The 20,687-nt window shown below is 43.5% G+C and overlaps 1 protein-coding gene across 1 annotated transcript in view; it reads right to left on the bottom strand.

Moving 5' to 3' along the window:
* Positions 1-18,999, bottom strand: part of LOC119927072 (calcium-activated chloride channel regulator 1-like) — a 49,111-nt gene extending 30,112 nt beyond the window's left edge. Inside the window, 3 exon segments of the mRNA XM_038745614.1 lie at positions 12,607-12,754; positions 17,540-17,680; positions 18,949-18,999. Of these exon segments, the coding sequence (XP_038601542.1) occupies positions 12,607-12,754; positions 17,540-17,680; positions 18,949-18,999 (340 nt within the window).
* Between the last annotated feature and the right edge of the window lie 1,688 nt (positions 19,000-20,687).

Raw genomic sequence — 20,687 nt, 5'->3', positions numbered from 1 at the left:
GAATTCGAACCCATGACCTCTGACTCCAAAGCCCGGGCTCTTTCCACTGAGCCATGCTGCTTCTCATTATTAGAAGGTTTAACTAAGGAATCTAAAACAGAACACAACACACTAAAGAGCTTCATTTCCTTCATTCATTTATCCATTTACTCAATCGTATTTATTGAGTGCTTACTGTGTGTAGAGCATTGTGTGTAGAGAAGCAGCATGGCTCAGTGGAAAGAGCACGGGCTTTGTAGTTAGAGGTCACGGGTTCAAATCCCAGCTCTGCCAATTGTCAACTGTGTGACTTTGGGCAAGTCACTTAACTTCTCTGTGCCTCAGTTACCTCATCTGTAAAATGGGGATTAAGACTGTGAGCCACCCCATGGGACAACCTGATCACCTTGTAACCTCCCCAGCGCTTAGAACAGCGCTTTGCACATAGTAAGTGTTTAATAAATGCTATCATTATTATTATTTTAGGTAGAATTGTTACTTTTATCCTCCTGCTAGCCTCTTCCCTGTTCTACCTTGAACCGACCACCTTGGGCACTACAGCATAGCTGCACTTTAAGCTCAGTGTGTCAGGGAATGTGTCTACCAACTTAATATAATGTTCTGCACAAAGTAAGACCTTAATAAAATTCTCCCCCTTCTAGACTGTAAGCCTGTTGTTGGGCAGGGACCGTCTCTATATGTTGCCAACTTGTACTCCCCAAGAGCTTAGTACAGTGCTGTGCACACAGTAAGTGCTCAATAAATAAGACTGACTGAATGAATGAATAATTGATCTATCCTCCTCTCCCCTTCCACCCTACCCTCTATCCACTCCTCCATCTCCTTCCCTGTCTCCCTCTGCTCACTCCTCCTTTTCCCTATTCCCTTCCCCAAATCCCCTCTCCATCTCCAATACTTAATGAGCACTTAATACCCTTGTCTTTCATGCTACTTCAGTGCTTTATTGTTTCATCTCTCCTTATGAGTTTGTTACCAGTCCCCTTGCCCTCCCTGATATTCTTAGACTGTGAGCCCATGTCTAATTCCCCAACCTTTGTATACTCTCCCGGCAATGAGTTCAGTGCCATGAACAACAAGAAGTAGCATTGACTAGTGGCAAGGGCACGGGCTTTGGAGTCAGAAGATGTGGGTTCTAATTCTGGCTCCACCACTTGTCCATGTGGTGAGGAGTGGGGAGGAGAGGAGTCGCTTCACTTCTCTTTGCCTCAGTTACCTCATCTGTAAAACGGGGATTGAGACCATGAGCCCCATGTGGGACAGGGACTGTGCCCAACTTTATTAGCTTGTATTTACCCCAGTGCTTAGAACAGTGCTTGACACGTAATAAGCACTTAATAAATGCCATCATTATTATTATTCTAAAATTGAGTCCCACGTGGGACAACCTGATTACCTTGTATTTACCCCATTGCTTAGAACAGTGCTTGGCACATAGTAAATGCTTAACAAATACCATTTTATTATTATTAGCACACAGTAAGTGCTTAACATATGCCATTATTATTGCTAATATTAGTGTTATATTCTCCCAAGAGTTTCATTCTGTGCTCTCTATGTAGGAAGTATGCAATAAATACAACTGATAGATGGATTAATAAGTACTATTGCTACTACTACTACTTTTGGCAGAGTACTGAACAAGTTAGTTGTATTTATTGAGCACTTACTGTGTACAGAGCACTATACTAAGTACAGTACAATGCAACAGTAAACAGACACATTCCCTGCCCACAGTGAGCTTACAGTTTAGACGGTGCAGTGAAGAACTAATGCAAGAAGAGCAAGGTGTGGTTTTTTTCCTATCAGGGAATCTAATGGGGAACATAAGAGAAAAAAACACCTAGAGAGGGAAGGATAAAATTCAGGAACATGCTTCCAGATTCAAAGTGACGAGCTGGGAGTGCCCAAGTGAGTTTGCAATGATCAGAAATGCCCTCATTTGAGATTTAGAGAATTTATGAGAAGCAGCATAGCCTAGTAGATACAGCACAGGCCTGAGAGTCAGAAGGACCTGGGTTCTAATTCCCACTCTGCCACTTGTCTGCTGTGTGACTTTGGGCAAGTCACTTCACTTCTGTATGCCTCAATTACTGCATCCGTAAAATAGAGATTAAGATTGTGAGCCCCATGTGGGACATGGACTATGTCCAACGTGATTTGCTTGTATCTACCCCAGCGCTTAGTAGAGTGCCTGGCTTGTAGTAAGTGCTTAATAAATACTGTAAAAACAAAACACAAAAACAAACAAAAAACTCTATACAAGTGAAACCCACAGGTGCTGAAATTGGCAACTTGGTCAAGATTACTGGGAGATTAATCAGAGAAGAAATAGAAGGAAAATGATTTTCTATCCATTCATAGCCTCTTCAGAGGGGCCAGCATTTTGACTTGGCACTGGGCCCCTTGCCCAGAAGAATCAGGCCCAGTATCTTTTAATATTTTATACTTGAATAATATATTTTTCAGATGGAAAAACTGATACTTCTAGACTCTAAATAATGTATTCAACACCTCAGAATGAACCAGTGTGAGAGGTGACTTTGATCTTGGAGCTAATAGAAAAAAATTAACAAATCATCCGGGAAGCCGGGGGTGCGGAAAACACATTGGCCCTAATTTTCACTATTATTTGAAAAATTTGAGTTTTAGAAGTTACTTACAGAATCTAAACTTTGCATAAACATAAGAGATGACTTCTCCTCCTGATCTTGGTCTGGTATAAATACACATTTTGCCTCATATAGGCCTGTCTGAGCATCTGTTCTGCAGGGTCTTTCTACATTGCTACCTCCTTGGTTCATAATCACTCTTTCAATGCCCCTGATACCAGTTGAACACCTGAAAAAGAAGGGGACAAAATCAGAAAATGCTCTTCATTTTTTCAGCTGTTATTTCAACAAAGAAACCCAAACATGCCTCATTCAAGCAGGAATGCCATTACACAAATGAACAATTAATAAAAGAGTCAAGGCCTTTTGTTGAGAACTTTACTTACAGTAAATCAGGAGAAGGATGAGCAGGAGGCACGCGGTGGTGGAAAAAGGAGTGGGAAGAGCACATAGGAGAGGAAGGAAGAGCAGGAGGAGAACAGAGTGATGGAAGGAGGAACAAGAAGATGGAGTAGATACTAGTAAGAAGAAGGAGCTCACAGTGGTGGAGGGAAGAGCAAGAAGAGCACAAAGTGATAAAGAGAGGAGCAGGAAGAACACATAGTGTTGAAAAGAGGAGCAGGAGGAGTGCCCAGTGGTAGAAGAAGCAGCGTGAACTGGGAGCCAGCAGGATCCGGGATCTAAGCCAGACTGAGCCCCCTTTTTCCTTCCCTCCCCCCGCATACCCCTTGCCCTACCTCCTTACCCTCCCCACAGCACTTGTATATTTGTACAGACTTATTACTCCGTTTATTTTACTTGTACATATTTACTATTCTATTAATTTTGTTAATGATATGAATTATAGCTATAGCTCTATTTGTTCTGACGATTTTGACACCTGTCCACATGTTTTGTTTTGTTGTCTGTCTCCCCCCTCTAGACTGTGAGCCCGTTGTTGGGTAGGGGCCATCTCTATATGTTGCCGACTTGTATTTCCCAAGTGCTTAGTACAGTGCTCTGCACACGGTAAGCGCTCAATAAATACAGTTGAATGAATGAATGAATCTAATGCTGACTCTGCCACTTGTCTACTGTGTGACCTTGGGCCGGTCACTTAACTTCTCTGCGCTTCAGGTACCTCATCTGTAAAATGGGAATTAAGACCATGAGCCCCACATGGGACAGGGGCTGTATCCAACCCCCATTCGCTAGTATCCACCCAGTACTTAGTACAGTTTGTGGTGCACAGGAAGCGCTTAACAAATTCTATTATTATTATTGTTATTATTAAGAAGGAGCACACAGTAATGAACAGAAGAGCACACGGCCTTGGAAGGAGCAGTCCACGGTGGGGAAAGCAGGAGCATGTTTCAGTACATTCAAACCTCAGTGAACGTAGTCAAGCCGAGTTCTTCACTTACACTTCCCTCAAATTCCACACTGTTCAGTAAAGTGCCTCTCCAGGCTGCTGCTGCTTTCCTCCTTTTCCCTCTGAGGGCAATTCATTCATTGAGTCATATTTATTGAGTGCTTACTGTGTGCGGAGCACTGTACTAAGCGCTTGGGAAGTACAAGTTGGCAACATATAGAGATGGTCCCTACCCAACAACAGGTTCACAGTCTAAAAGGGGGAGACAGACATCAAAACAAAACATGTGGACAGGTGTCAAGTCATCAGAACAAATAGAATTAAAGCTAAATGCACATCATTAACAAAATGAATAGAATAGTAAATATGTACAAGTAAAATAAAATCTGTCCAAATAAGTAAAAATAAAATAAATCTGTGCAAACATATATACAGGTGCTGTGGGGAGGGGAAGGAGGGAGGTCTGGGGGATGGGGAGGAGGAGAAGAAAAAGGGTGCTCAGTCAGGGAAGGCCCCTTGGAGGAGGTGAGCTCTCAGTAGGACTTTGAAGGGAGGAAGAGAGCTAGCTTGGCAGATGTGTGGAGGAAGGGCATTCCAGCAGTGTGGCTCAGTGGAAAGAGCACGGACTTTGGAGTCAGGGGTCCTGGGTTCAAATCCTGGCTCTGCCAATTGTCTTTGACAGACTTTGGGCAAGTCACTTAACTTCTCTGTGCCTCAGTTCCCTCATCTATAAAATGGGGAGTAAGACTGTGCGCCCCCCATGGGACAACCTGATCTCCTTGTAACCTCCCCAGCGCTTAGAACATTGCTTTGCACATAGTAAGCACTTAATAAATGCCATTGTTATTATTATTATTCCAGGCCAGGGGAAGGACATGGGCTTGTCCATCAATCCATCAATAGTATTGATTACTCGCTCTTATGAAATCTCTCGCTCCATCCCTTCTCCCCTCCTTAACTTCCATCTTCAACCGCTCACTCTCCACTGGTTCCTTCCCCTCTGCCTTCAAACATGCCCATGTCTCTCCCATCCTAAAAAAACCCTCTCTTGACCCCACCTCACCTTCTAGTTATCGTCCCATATCCCTCCTACCATTCCTTTCCAAACTCCTTGAACGAGTTGTCTACACGCGCTGCCTAGAATTCCTCAACAACAACTCTCTCCTCGACCCCCTCCAGTCTGGCTTCCGTCCCCTTCATTCCACGGAAACTGCGCTCTCAAAGGTCACCAATGACCTCCTGCTTGCCAAATCCAACGGCTCATACTCTGTCCTAATCCTCCTCGACCTCTCAGCTGCCTTTGACACTGTGGACCACCCCCTTCTCCTCAACACGTTATCTGACCTTGGCTTCACAGACTCCGTCCTCTCCTGGTTCTCCTCTTATCTCTCCGGTCGTTCTTTCTCAGTCTCTTTTGCAGGCTCCTCCTCCCCCTCCCATCCTCTTACTGTGGGGGTTCCCCAAGGTTCAGTGCTTGGTCCCCTTCTGTTCTCAATCTACACTCACTCCCTTGGTGACCTCATTCGCTCCCACGGCTTCCACTATCATCTCTACGCTGATGACACCCAGATCTACATCTCTGCCCCTGCTCTCTCCCCCTCCCTCCAGGCTCGCATCTCCTCCTGCCTTCAGGACATCTCCATCTGGATGTCCGCCCGCCACCTAAAGCTCAACATGTCGAAGACTGAGCTCCTTGTCTTCCCTCCCAAACCTTGTCCTCTCCCTGACTTTCCCATCTCTGTTGACGGCACTACCATCCTTCCCGTCTCACAAGCCCGCAACCTTGGTGTCATCCTCGACTCCGCTCTCTCATTCACCCCTCACATCCAAGCCGTCACCAAAACCTGCCGGTCTCAGCTCCGCAACATTGCCAAGATCCGCCCTTTCCTCTCCATCCAAACTGCTACCCTGCTAATTCAAGCTCTCATCCTATCCCGTCTGGACTACTGCACTAGCCTTCTCTCTGATCTCCCATCCTCGTGTCTCTCTCCACTTCAATCCATACTTCATGCTGCTGCCCGGATTATCTTTGTCCAGAAACGCTCTGGACATATTACTCCCCTCCTCAAAAACCTCCAATGGCTACCGATCAATCTGCGCATCAAGCAGAAACTCCTCACCCTGGGCTTCAAGGCTGTCCATCCCCTCGCCCCCTCCTACCTCACCTCCCTTCTCTCCTTCTCCAGCCCAGCCTGCACCCTCCACTCTTCTGCCACTAATCTCCTCACCGTACCTCTTTCTCGCCTGTCCCGCCATCGACCCCCGGCCCACGTCATCCCCCGGGCCTGGAATGCCCTCCCTCTGCCCATCCGCCAAGCTAGCTCTCTTCCTCCCTTCAAGGCCCTGCTGAGAGCTCACCTCCTCCAGGAGGCCTTCCCAGACTGAGCCCCTTCTTTCCTCTCCCCCTCGTCCCCCTCTCCATCCCCCCGTCTTACCTCCTTCCCTTCCCCACAGCACCTGTATATATGTATATATGGTTGTACATATTTATTACTCTATTTATTTATTTATTTATTTATTTTACTTGTACATTTCTATCCTACTTATTTTATTTTGTTGGTATGTTTGGTTCAGTTCTCTGTCTCCCCCTTTTAGACTGTGAGCCCACTGTTGGGTAGGGACTGTCTCTATGTGATGCCAATTTGTACTTCCCAAGCGCTTAGTACAGTGCTCTGCACATAGTAAGCGCTCAATAAATACGATTGATTGATTGATTGATTGATTGATTAAGTGCAAATCACATGCTCAGCTGTTGCCTTCCCCCATATGGAGGAAGGGAAGGGTCTTTCAGATGAACAGGGGAAGCTGCCAGCAGGCTAGATAATAATAATGATGGCATTTGTTAAGTGCTTACTATGTGCAAAGCACTATAAAGAAGTGGCACAGCATAGCGACAAGAGCACGGGCTTGGGAGTCAGGTCATGGGTTCTAATCCTACCTCCACCACTTTTCTGCATGTAATATTGCACAAGTTGCTTCACTTTTCTGTGCCTCAGTTACCTCATCTTGAAAATGGGGATTGAGACTGTGAGTCCCATGTGGGACAGGGATTGGGTCCAAACAGTTTACCTTGTATCTATCCCAGCAGTTAGAACAGTGCTTGGCACATAGTAAGTGCTTAACAAATGTCAAAATTATTATTAGATTTGTCCCCCTCTAGACTGTAACCTCATTATGGGCAGGGAACCTGTCTGCTGATTCTGTTGTATGGTCCTCTCCCAAGCATTTAGTACAGTGTTCTGCCATAGTAAATGCTCAATAAATGCTATTGATGGATTGATTGATTGGCTGTGGGTCGGAGTCCTTTTGATGACCAGACAACTCCATTTTTGGGTTTTTTAAAAATGACATTTGTTATGCATTTACTCTTTGTCAGGTGCTGTTGTAAGTGCTGGGCTAGATACAACCTAATCAGGTTAAACACAGTCCATGTATGACATGGGGCTCACAGTCTTAATCCCCATTTTTTTACAGATGAGGTAACTGAGACATAGACAAGTTAAATGACACGTCCAACGTCACACAACAGTGAAACTGGGATCGGAACCCAGGTCTTTCTGACTCCCAGTCCGCTGGATGCCCCCAGCCTGTTTCTGGCAGGGATGGAAGCTTTGACATGAGAGAAGGGTTGCAAGGTTTGTGGCCAGTGGTGGAGAGGCATTGATTGTACTAATAATAATAATGATGATGATGATTTTGTTATTAAGCACTTACAAAATGCCAAGTGGTGGGACAGATGCAAGCTAATCAGGATGGATACAGTCCCTGTCTCATACAGGGCTCAAAGGCATTGAATCCCCAACTTACAGATGGGGAAACTGAAGCACAGAGATGTTAAGACCCACCCAAGGGCACACAGCAGGCAAGAAGCAGAGCTGACTCCTACGTCTTGTTCTTTCCAGTAGACCATGCTGTGCTTCAGGGTGGAGAGTTAAGAGGTTCTGTGTGATGTAATGTTGTTACATAGGTTTTGGGGGATTCCCAAAATTGAGTGATCTCAGATTCCACAGCCCTGCCTTAAATAACTGAGGACTATCTCTTGGAGAAAGTGGGATTTCAAAAGAGCTTTTTTATATTATGAGACCCTGTGGGCCCATGACAGTGTCTAAATCGATCCTTTAACTTACACTCTGCCCATAATAGAAACTCAAATACCCCTGAAAGAATGATGGACTGAATGAATATGGGCAGAGCTATATTTTGTGAGATTTGAAGGGTGGGGTTTCAGGCAGGTGGAAGTGAGGGGGTGAGAGTTGAGAAAGAGGCAAAGTTAGAAGGTTAATTTGAGAGGAATGATGGGGAGAGAACTAATGATGTGCCTTTGGGGGGTGCGGGGGTGCTCAGAACAGTGGTCATCAGTGATGTTTATCTTGAGTGGGTGAAGAGGTGTAAATCAATTATGCGCTGGGGGGGTTGCAAAGAGAAGCAGTGTGGTCTAGTGCAAAGAGCCCGGGTCTAAGAATCAGAGGACCTTGTGTTCTAAATCCTCCTCTGCCATTTGCCTGCTGTGATCTTGGACAATTCATTTAACTTCTCTGTGCCTCAGTTACCTCATCTATAAAATGGGAATTAAGCCTGTGATTTTCGTGTGAGATGTGAACCGTGTCAAGCCTGATTATCCTTGTATCTACCCCAGTGCTTAGTACAATGCCTGGCACATAGTAAGCACTTAACAAATACCATTAAAGAAATAGAAAGGAGATTCAGTACTTAGTCCTTGAGCCCCATTTGGGACAGGGACTTTCTACCTACCCCAGTGCTTCTTATAGTAATAATAATAATAATAATAATGGCATTTATTAAGTGCTTACTATGTGCAAAGCACTGCTCTAAGTTCCAGGGAGGTTACAAGATGATCAGGTTGTCCTACGGGGGGCTCGCAGTCTTAATTACTATTTTACAGATGAAGTAACTGAGGCACAGAGAAGTTAAGTAACTTGCCCAAAGTCACACAGCTGACAATTGGTGGAGTTGGGATTTGATACCATGACCTCTGACTCCTAAGCCCGTGTTCTTCCCACTGAGCCACGTTGCTTCTAGTGAACTTAGTACAGCACACATAGTAAGTGCTTAACTAATGTTATGACTATGAAAGACCTCTAGATTCTGGAGTTGGCCCTTGCCATAGAGATACAGCAATCCAATTGAATGCATTCTCTCTTGGGGCATGGGTCAGACATCAAAGTGTACTTTTTTTCAAATTTTTTTTATGCGCTTACTCTGTGTTAGTCACTGTACTAACCATGGGGGTAAATACAAGCTAATAAGATTGGACACAGTCCACATCCCACATGGGACTCACAGTCTTAATCCTCATTTTACAGATGAGGTAACTGAGGCACAGAGAAGTTAAGTGGCTTGCCCAAGGTCACGCAGGAGAAAAGTGGAAGAGCCGGGATTAGACTCTAGCTCCTTTTGACTCGCAGGCCCTTGCTCTTTCCACTGAGTCATGGTGCTTCCCACTTAGGGGAAAATTCTTATAATATTAAACCAAAATGGAGAGTGAGCTTTGCACCTTCATTTTAGACACTTTAGGGAATTCATAACCAACCTAACCCTTCATCAGTTAATGTTATTCTAATATCAAGGTAAAGGAGAACTTTCATTTAGATAATCAGTTGAAAAATGGGTATGTTTTATGGCTCAGATGCTTTTGATTTTGAAGATAAGGTTATGTGGAGTCTCATTTTTGACCCTTTGACTTTATGACTCCATGTGCTCGGTTATAAGTTAACATCTAAAAGATTTCATCAATCCAAGAGTAAACACAACTGGTTCAGGGAAATTAAAAAAGAAAAATGAATACCTTGTGGCCTCAATAGTTTTTTGGCTGGAAAAATAGTAAGGATTATTCATATCATATTCATCAAACACTCCCCATCGAAAATGTGCCCATTCGTGGACAAACACTCGACCTGTAAATTATAAATGCTAAGATCAATAAACTTCCTGAGTATGATATAGCAATGTGAGTGATGTTTGCGGTAGATCGGAAAATCACACAACGCAAGGAAAATAGCTATTTAACTCTTTTTTTGTTGTTGTTCTAATGATATTTGTTAAGTCCTGACAATGTGTGACACACCGTACTAAGTGCTGGGGCATATACAAGCTAACAGGTGGTCACAGTCCAGGTCCCAAAGAAGTATCAGAGTCTTAATCCCCATTTAGCACATTAGGTAAGTGAGGCACAGAGATATTAAGTGATGTCCAGATTCACACAGCAGACAAATGGCAGAGCCAGGATTAGACCCCAGGTCCCTCTATCTCCCAAGTCCAAGTTCTATCAACTATGCCACGCTGCTTCTCTTGTTCAGTGTCTACTACAGTCTATGCAGATAAATGCTTAGGCAATTAATCAGTGGTATTTATTAAGCACTTAATTTGTGCAGGGCACTGTACTTAGTGCTCAGGAAAGTCATGGGTTTGAATCCTGACTCTGCCACATGCCTGCTGTGTGACCTTGGGCAAGTCACTTAACTTCTCTGAGCCTCAGTTACCTCATCTGTAAAATGGGGATTAAGACTGTGAGCCCCACGTGGGACAACTTGATCACCTTGTATCCCCCCCAGTGCTTAAAACAGTGCTCTGCACATAGTAAACGCTTAACAAATGCCATCATTATTATTATTATTAATAGAGTTGAGGTGGTAGACATGATCCCTGCTTACAGGAGCTCACAATTCACAGGGGGATGTGGATTGCTGCTGATCATGATAATTATACCTGGCAAAAATATACTATACCTATTGAGATAATAATTCCAGTACATTCACTTCTGCCTTTTTCTGTTCCCTTTTGGAATCACTGCTTCTCAATTTCAGTAACCAATAGACTTACTGATAGTTGTCAATTTTTTCCTTATTGCATATGAAGCAGTCCAGTTTTCTGCTTCAGGTTTAGGGGATTAATGAGTGATGCTTTCCTCATTCCCTTCCTGCAGGCACATCGCTTCCAAGAGGCCTTATATAATTAAATTGATGGTATATGTTAAACGCTTACTATGTGCAAAGCACTGTTCTAAGAGCTGGGGGGATACAAGGTAATCAGGGTGTCCCACGTGGGGCTTACAGTCTTAATCCCCATTTTACAGATGAGGGAACTGAGGCACAGAGAGTGAAGTGACTTGCCCAAAGTCACACAGCTGACAATTGGCGGAGCTGGGATTTGGACCCACGACCTCTGACTCCAAAGCCCAGGCTCTTTCCACTGAGCCATGCTGTTTCTTCATACTAGATTCTCATTTCCTCTTCACCCACTCCCTTCTGTGTCAACCTGATGGGCTCCCTTTACTCACCCTTCCCTCAGCCTCACAGCACTTGTGTACACATCTGTAATTTATTTATTTATATTAATGTCTGTTTCTCCTTCAAGACCGTAAGCTCACTGTGGGCAGGGAATGCGTCTACCAACTCTTTCAAGAACTTAGAACAGTGTTCTGCACACAGTAACTGCTCAATAAATGTACTTGATTGATTGATGTTTTCGCTTCTTCCTCTATCCTCCCCAGCCATTAGCCGCTAATAACTCATTCATTCATTCAGTCGTAGTTATCGAGAGGTTACTGGATGCAGAGCACTGTACCAAATGCTTGGGTGAGTATTTGCTTGGGAGAGAAGCAGCGTGGCTTAGTGGAAAGAGCACGCGCTTGAGAGTCAGAGGTTGTGGGTTCTAATCCCAGCTCTGCCACTTATCAGCCATGTGACTTTGGGCAGGTCACTTAACTTCTCTGTGCCTCAGTTACCTCATCTGTAAAAATGGGGATTAAGACTGTGAACCCCACGTGGGACAACCTGATTACCTTGTATCTACCACAGCACCTGGAACATGCTTGGCACACAGTAAGTGCTTAACAAATGCCATCATTATTATTATTACAAAATAACAAGAAACAGACACATTCACTATCCACAATGAACTCTTCCAACAGTGTAATCCAGAGCGTTTTGGAGGAGGTGTCTGTGATAGCCATTGAGGGAGCCCCGGCCAGTTGTACATTTGCTACTTGTATTTTTCTCTCTGTAGGTCTGTAGGCTGGGTCAGTGCCTAAGGGGAGAGTACCTTCCTCACCTCTGCCACCTGACCATAAGGGAAGTATTATTGTTGCCTTTGAGCTCACATGTTGGAAAAGCAAAGCTGTAAAACTCTTCTAGCTCAGTGACATCAAGATCTCTTTTATCTCACCACCTACCTCTCTCTCACATCCTGATTCTGGCCTGGAACACTCTTCCATTTCTTATCTGACAGACAGTTACTTTCCCCCACTTCAAAGCCTCACTGAAGGCACATCTCCTCCAAGAGGCCTTCCCTGACTAAGCCCTCTTCTCTTTTTCTTCCACCTCCTTTGTCGCTCTGACTTGCTCCCTTTATTCATCCCCTCTCCCAGTCTCACAGCACTTATATACCTATCTGTAATTTATTTATTTCTATTACTGTCTCCCTTTCTAGACTGTAAGCTTGGGGCAGAGATTGTTATAGTGTTATATTGAACTCTCCCCCATGGTAAGTACAATGCCCTGCACGCAATAAGGGCTTAATAAATATGATTGATGGATTGATAATGTATTTTTCTAAGTCAAAGTACCACCCATCGCCTTCCTGTCATGAGTTTTGAAGCCGATGATTAGGATATAAGTCTGGTTTTACCTCATCGTCCATACTGATCCAAGGATTTATCTGAGAAGAAGTTAGGAGTGAAATGGATATATCTTCCCTTTGTTCCACAGTCGCCGAACTTTAGGGTATAGGGATCATCTCCATATTTCACAAAAGGATCCGCCACTATGACATCTGCCTAAATATTTTTAAATGACAGTTAAAAAAGAGCAGAAGGATTATAAAGATGGCTATCTTTAACCTGGAAATGGAAGCTCTATTTCACATTCTTCAGGGAATAGATTTTTCTTTTAATGGTAATTGTTAAGCACTTACCATGTATCAAAAGCTGTTCTAAAGCACTGGGGTAGATACCACTTTAATTAGGTTGGACCCAGTCCCTGTCCCTCGAGGGACTCACAGCCTAAATAGGAGGGAGAACAGGAGAACTGAGGTACAGGGAAGTTAAGTGACTTACCCAAGGTCACACAGCAAGCGACTGGCAGAACCAAGATTAGAACTCAGGTCCTCTGACTCCCAAGCCCATGTTCTTTCCACAAGGCTACACCATGTCTCTTTGGAGTCAGAGGTCGTGGGTTCTAATCCTGACTCCTCCACTTGTCAGCTGTGTGACTTTGGACAAGTCACTTGACTTCTCTGGCCCTCTGTTACCTCATCTGGAAAGTGGGAATCAAGACTGTGAGCCCCAAGTAGGACAACATAATAACCTGGCATCTATTCCAGAGTTTAGAACAGTGTTTGGCACATAGTAAGCGCTTAACAAATACCATCATTATTATGAGAAGCAGCGTGTCTCAGTGGAAAGAGGACAGGCTTTGGAGTCAGAGGTCATGGGTTCAAATCCCAGCTCTGCCACTTCTCAGCTGTGTGACTTTGGGCAAGTCACTTCACTTCTCTGGGCCTCAGTTACCTCATCTGTAAAATGGGGATTAAGACTGTGAGCCCCCCGTGGGACAACCTGGTAACCTTGTATCTCCCCCAGCACTTAGAAGAGTGCTTGGCACATAGTAAGCGCTTAACAAATGCTATCATTATTATTATTATTATTATTTGTCCCAGGCTATTTGCCAAAAATCTGTGAGACTACACCAACATTTTTACAATTATTTTGTATTGTTTTCTGGTGGGTTTTACAAATAATGCAGATGTCTTTATCATCCAAATTAAATGAAAGTGACTTTGTAATAAAGGCTGATGTACCATTGATAGTTCCAGCCAGCGTGACACTAGTTTTTTTGAGTGCCTTTCTTAAATAATGTATGGCATAGCCAGGTTTGGGATTATCACAGTATGTTTTTAATAATAATAATAATAATAATAATAATAATAATGACATTTATTAAGCGCTTACTATGTGCAAAGCACTGTTCTAAGCACTTGGGAGATTACAGGGTGATCAGGTTGTCCCACAGGGGCTCACAGTCTTAATCCCCATTTTACAGATGAGGTAACTGAGGCACAGAGAAGTTAAGTGACTTGCCCCAAATCACACAGCTGACAATTGGCAGTCAGAATTCGAACCCATGACCTCTGACTCCAAAACCCGTGCTCTTTACACTGAGCCACGTTTTTAAGTATACAGAGATACCGCATACCTTAATTGTTGGTTGATCAACTGGTAAACTCTATACTAAGTTGGAGAACTGCAGGGAAATCAATCACGAGCTGAAAACCAGTTTCTTTATTCTAACTGAAAGCCGCAGGGATTCGTGGGGAAGTAGAAAAGGCTCACTTAGCCCAGCTAAAAAGGCCTCACTTCTTCCTCACGCTGATTGCAGGTCACTTTCATCTAGAGAAACTCCAGTTTCCTGGTGGCAGAGGAGAAGGTTGCCACCAAGACTTGATTTGAGAATTAAAAAGTCTTCCATCAATTTCTGAGAAAGCAGATGGATTTTAAAAAATGATTAAAGAAGACCCTGATAGAGAGAGGCATGAGGATTTAGCCTAATACAACGTGCTTCATGAAGAAAAACACATGTTTCATGAAGAGAAGCAGCATGGCCTAGCGGAAAAAGCAAGGCCTAGGAGTCAGAGGACCTGGGTCCTAATCTCAGCTCTGCCACTTGTCTGCTCTGTGACCTTGGGCAAGTCAACTTAACTTCTCTGTGCCTCAGTTAGCTCTTCTCTAAAGTGGGGATTAAAATTGGGAGCCCTATGAAGGACAAGGGCTGTGTCCAACCTGATTAGATTACTGGACATGAACCAGCAGATGCTGCAGGAGCTGGTGAATGCCGGTTGCGATCAGGTGAGCATCGGCCCAGGAGGGTGCAGGGGTAAGCCTGCAGGGCAGGGTGGGATGCTCATGGTTCTGAATGGGCTTGGAGCCCGGAGCCTGGGCTCGGAGGCCTTAGCTGCAAAAAAAAGCATGTTAGGACAGCGAAGGTTAGAGCCATGTCATCTCCGCCTCCCCTCCACGAATCAGGTCACTCCTCTCTTGGACCCAGGTGATTTCTCCCTGGAGTTGCAGCCCCCAACATTGGCCAGAGCCCAAGAGAGGGGAGCAGACTAATGGGGGAGGGGGAGCCCAGGCTCTACCTTTTGGAAAAACACTGTGACTCCTGTCTCTCAGTCAGTAACTGGGGTGGAGGACCTGCCGGAGAAGCTCAGAGGAAGAGAAGCTAGGTAACATCACTGCCTCTCTCCATCTCTGTATGCCTTCCTCCCTCCCTCTTTTTGCCTGTCTATGGGAGTTCTAATCCTGGCTTCACCATGTACCTGCTGTGTAAACTTAGGCAGGTCACTTAACTTCTCCGTGCCTCAGTTTCCTCATTTGCAAAATGGGGATTCAATACTTATTCTCCCTCCTACTCAGAATGTGAGCCCCATGTGGGACTTGATTATCTTGTATCTACTCCAATGCTTAATGCAGTGTTTGGCACATACTAAGGGCTTAACGAATGCCACAATTATTATTATTATTATCATCATCATTTGCTTTCCTTAGTGTAGTTGTCATCTGCCTTAAATCCTAACATTGTTATGAGTCAGATTGGAGGAGGGCTGTGCGGTTTCACTTGGTTCCCTAGGTCTGGCGGGCAATGTCTTGTTTTTGCGGACTATTTTACTGGAGCCAATAGGCAACTGTACCAGTCTTCGCTGTGCCATGTCATTCTGACTTGTGAGAATTTATCTGCTTTGTTGGCTTGGGTGAAATCTGTTTGTGCAATGAAGGACTGGGCAAACTGCACCATCACAGCCATGGGAGTTTTAAATTGTGCAGTTTGCCTCCTTCCTTGGTGGCCAGCTAATACCAGCCTCTCATTAAAGAGAGGAAGTGTCCTTCAGGTGTTATTGGGACCATGTCTTCCAAGAAACTGGAAATACTGAAAGCTCTCAGGTAACAGGAAATTGAGGGAGCATTAAATCGATCCTTTTGTAAAAGACACGTTGTGAGCTTTTTAGAATTTCATTTTCAACGTCTTCCGATATTTGTTTGATGGCATTCTAGGACTGTCTAGAGATTTCTGCCAAGATCATATGTCTTGCTTCTCTCTCTCCCCCCCCCCCCCACCCTCTTTGGCAAAAACTTTTGGGAATCTTTAATTTGAGATTGAGAAGTTGATCATGTCGCCCTGAAACTCCGTTATTCATATGGATTTGATTGCTGCCAATTCAGCACAAATAGAAAGGCTTTGTCGGTCTGCTTCCAGAGTGAAGTGCATGTTGCAGTGACAGAAATTTAGAGGGATTTGTTGGTTGAAGAAAGACAGATGGCTTTACGTTTTCACTAAGTAGTAAATATAGGGATCTTGGAAAATGAAGGACTTAAGCTCAATGTACCTTCATTGGCCCTAGATACTGGCTCCAGATGCTACCTTCGCATCTCTATTCTATTTATTCTGATGGTTTTGACACCTGTCTATATGTTTTGTTTTGTTGTCTGTCTCCCCCTTCCAGACTGTGAGCCCATCATTGGGTAGGGACCATCTCCATATGTTGCCGACTTGTACTTCCCAAGCACTTAGTACAGTGCTCTGCACACAGTAAGTGCTCAATAAATATTATTGAATGAATCTACCCCAGTGCTTAGTACAGTGCCTGGCACATAGCAAGTGCATAACAAATATGATTCAAAAAAAAAGAAATTGGACAAATTTTCCACTAGGTTTGAAAAACCAGTCCTAGAGTCAGCAGAGCAAGATTCTTCTTCTGTAGTTTCTGCAAGGACTAATAGTCAAAGCACAACTCCTTATTTCATGGTGTGATGTGCTTTGAATTGCTTTACTAGAGAAAAAATCATAGTTTAGTGATGTTTTAATGTTACAGAATATTGCATGTAAAGGAATTTCCTTTTATTTTTTCAGACCTTATAGAACAGATTCAAATTTGTTCTGTCTGGGAAAATGTACTCCATGATGCAGCTGTTCCAGATACATCCTTGTTCTCGAGGAACATATTTATGACCATATTGTAGGGAATGTCCCAATTGTACTTTCTAGCTTTCACCAATCAATCAATCAATCACATTTATTGAGCACTTACTGTGTGCAGAGCACTGTACTAAGCGCTTGGGAAGTACAGGTTGGCAACATATAGAAACCGTCCCTACCCAACAGTGGGCTCACAGTCTAGAAGGGGGAGACAGAGAACAAAACCAAAAATATTAACAAAATGAAATAAATAGAATAGATATGCACACAGTAAGCGCTCAATAAATATGATTGATATGTACAAGTAAAATAAATAAATAAATAGAGTAATAAATATGTACAAACATATATACATATATACAGGTGCTGTGGGGAAGGGAAGGAGGTAAGACGGGGGGGATGGAGAAGGGGACGAGGGGGGAGAGGAAGGAGGGGGCTCAGTCTGGGAAGGCCAACCTCTGGAAGTCTCCTTTCCAGCAAAGAAGTTACTTTGCTAGAAATATTTTATTTTATTTTATTTTAATTAAGAAAAACGCAAACTGAACAACAAGGGCCAAATCAATTATTTTTTTAAGAGTGCTTGATCATCTTACCTTGTCATGTGACTCTAGTTTTGGAATTAAGTAGCTGGCCTTAGACTGCCATGTAGTAGGAATTAAAATGGACACATTCCCAAAATAAAATCTTTTTTCCGTGGCTTGGAGCAAGTACATGGATGCTTCTGAAACCATTTCCTGTCAAAGAAAAATCATAGAATAATGTAAAAGAAAAAAAGAATGAATAGCTAATTTAGAAAATTATACAAGTATTAACAAGAAAGAAGAGAGCTTGAAGAAAAACCAAATCAATCAATGACATTTATTGAGCACTTACTGCATTTAGAGCACTGTGGAGTGCTTGGAATCGTACAGTACAATTGAGGTGGTAGACACGTTTCCTGCCCACCAAGAGTTTATAGTCTAATAAGGGATGATTCATAACTCAACATTAAGGAATTTTTGCTGTAAAACCCAAAAAACTAAATGGTGATAATTAAAATATTTTATGTCATTTCTGACAGATAATGATCATGGTGTCCATTCAGCACTATGGGCTAAGCTCTCAGGTAGATACAAGATTAATCAGATCAGACACAATCTTTTTGCCCTGAGGCAGGACTCTTACTCCCCTTTTGAAAGGGAAGGAATTCAGGTTTATAAGGTTACAGGGCTTGTCCAAGTGAAGCAGCATGGCTTGGTGGATAGAGTACAGGCCTGGGTGTCAGAAGGACCTGAGTTCTAGTGCCAGCTCTGCCACTTGTCTGCTGTGTGAACTTGGGTGAGTCACTTAACTTCTCTGTGCTTCAGTTGCCTTATCTGTTAAATGGGGATTAAAACTGTGAGCCCCATGTGATTATCTTGTATCTCCCTCAGCACTTAGTACAGTGCCTGGCATATAGTAACCTCTTAACAAATGCCCTAAAAAAATGTCCAGCAGATCACTGGGGATCTGGCATTAGGGACATTCATTCATTCAGTTGTGTTTATTGAGTGCTTACTGTGTGCAGAGCACTGTACTAAGCGCTTGAGAAGTACAAATTGGCACCATATAGAGACGGTCCCTACCCAACAGCAGGCTCACAGACTAGAAGGGGGAGACAGACAACAAAACAAAACATATTAACAAAATAAAATAAATGGAATAAATATGTACAAATAAAATAGAGTAATAAATACATACAAGCATATATACAGGTGCTGTGGGGAGGGGAAGGAAGTAAAATGAGGGGGATGGGACCTGGGACCTTGGTTCTAATCCCGGCTGCACTACATGTCTGCTGTGTCACCTTGGGCAAGTCACTTAACTTCTCTGGGACTCCGTCACCTAATCTGTAAAATGTGGATTAAGAGTGTGAACCCCATGTGTGACAAGGACTTTGTCCATCCTGATTAACTTGTATCTACCCCAGGGCTTAGAATAGTGCTTAGTACAGAGTAAATGCTTAGCAAGAACCATAGTTATTAATTATTATTACTAGATAATGGGCTATCTGCAAATGAGGTAATAGCAGCATGGTAGTATATTGGTAGCAGTGGAAGGTTATCCTGGTCAACTCTGGAACTGCTTTTATTTATAGTGGCAAGAGCCCAGGCTTGGGAGTCAGAGGTTGTGGGTTCTAATTCCGGCTCTGCCACTTGTCTGCTGTGTGACCTTGGGCAAGTCATTTAACTTCTCTGAGCCTGTTACCTCATCTGTAAAATGGAGATTAAGACTGTGAGCCCCACATGGGACAACCTACTTACCTTGTATCTACCCCAGCACTTAGAGCAGTGCTTGACACACCATAAGCGCTTAACAAATACTACTACTATTATTATTATTATTATTATTATTGTTGTGGGTCAATCGCTGTACTAAGCATTTGGGAGAGTATAATACTTTAGAGTTGGTATACATGAACCCTGCTCACAAGAAGTTTACAGTCAAGAGAAGAAGCAGACATAACAAGATTGATAATAATGATGATATTTGTTAAGCACTTACTATTTGTCATAATAATATTATGTGTCAAGCATTGTTCCTAATACTGGGGTAGCTCATCTAGATGACGCTGCTTCTCTACCACATCTCATTCAATCATATTTATTGAGCACTTACTATATGCAGGGCACTGTACCAAGCACTTGGGAGAGTACAATTCAACAATAAGCAGACATATTCCCTACCCACAACGAGCTTGCAGTCTAGAGGAGCCTGGGAGTCAGGAGACTTGGCTTCTAACCCCACTCTGATCCTTATCTGCTGTGTGACCTTGGGTTACTGAACTTCTCTGAGTCTCAGTTTCCTCATCTGTAAAATCAGATTAAATACCTCTTCCCCCTGCTCTTTATTCATTCATTCATTCAATCAATCATATTATTGAGCGCTTACTATATGAAGAGCACCGTACTAAGCGCTTGGGAAGTACAAATCAGCAACATATAGAGACGGTCCCTACCCAACAATGGGCTCACAGTCTAGAAGGGGGAGACAGACAACAAAACAAGACAAGTAGACAGGTGTCAATGTGGCAGGGACTGTATATGATCAGATTATCTTGTTTCTGCTTCAGGGTTTAGTACAGTGATTGACACATAGTAAGCACTTAATAAATACCATAAATATTATTAAAAGTTCATTCATTCATTCAATCGTATTTATTGTGAACTTACTATGTTGCACAGCACTGTACTAAGAACTGGGAAAGTATAATACAGCAATAGAGACAACCCCTGTCCACAATGGGCTCACAGACTAGAGGGGGGTAGACAGACATCAATATAAGTAAACAGGCATCAACATAAAGAAACAAAATTGTAGATATATACATCTGAACATAAGTGCTGTGGGGTGAGGAGGGGGGCGAGAGCAAAGGGAGGGACTCAAGGGGACGCAGAAGGGAAGGGGAGCAGAGGAAAATGGGGCTTAGTCTGGGAAGGCTTCTTGGAAAAGGTGAGCCTTCAGTAGGGCTTTGAATGGGGGGAGTGTGGTTGTTTGGTGGATTTGAGGAGGGAGGGCGTTCCAGGCCAGAGGTAGGACGTGGGCCAGGGGTTCATTCATTCATTCATTCATTCATTCATTCATTCATTCATTCAATCGTATTTAGTGAGTGCTTACTGCGTGCAGAGCACTGTACTAAGCGCTTGGGAAGTACAAGTTGGCAACATATAGAGACGGTCCCTACCCAACAACGGGCTCACAGTCTAGAAGGGGGAGACAGAC

Source organism: Tachyglossus aculeatus, chromosome 4, assembly GCF_015852505.1.
Source record: "Tachyglossus aculeatus isolate mTacAcu1 chromosome 4, mTacAcu1.pri, whole genome shotgun sequence".
Classification (NCBI taxonomy): domain Eukaryota; kingdom Metazoa; phylum Chordata; class Mammalia; order Monotremata; family Tachyglossidae; genus Tachyglossus; species Tachyglossus aculeatus.
This window is presented reverse-complemented; position numbering and strand designations above follow the sequence as displayed.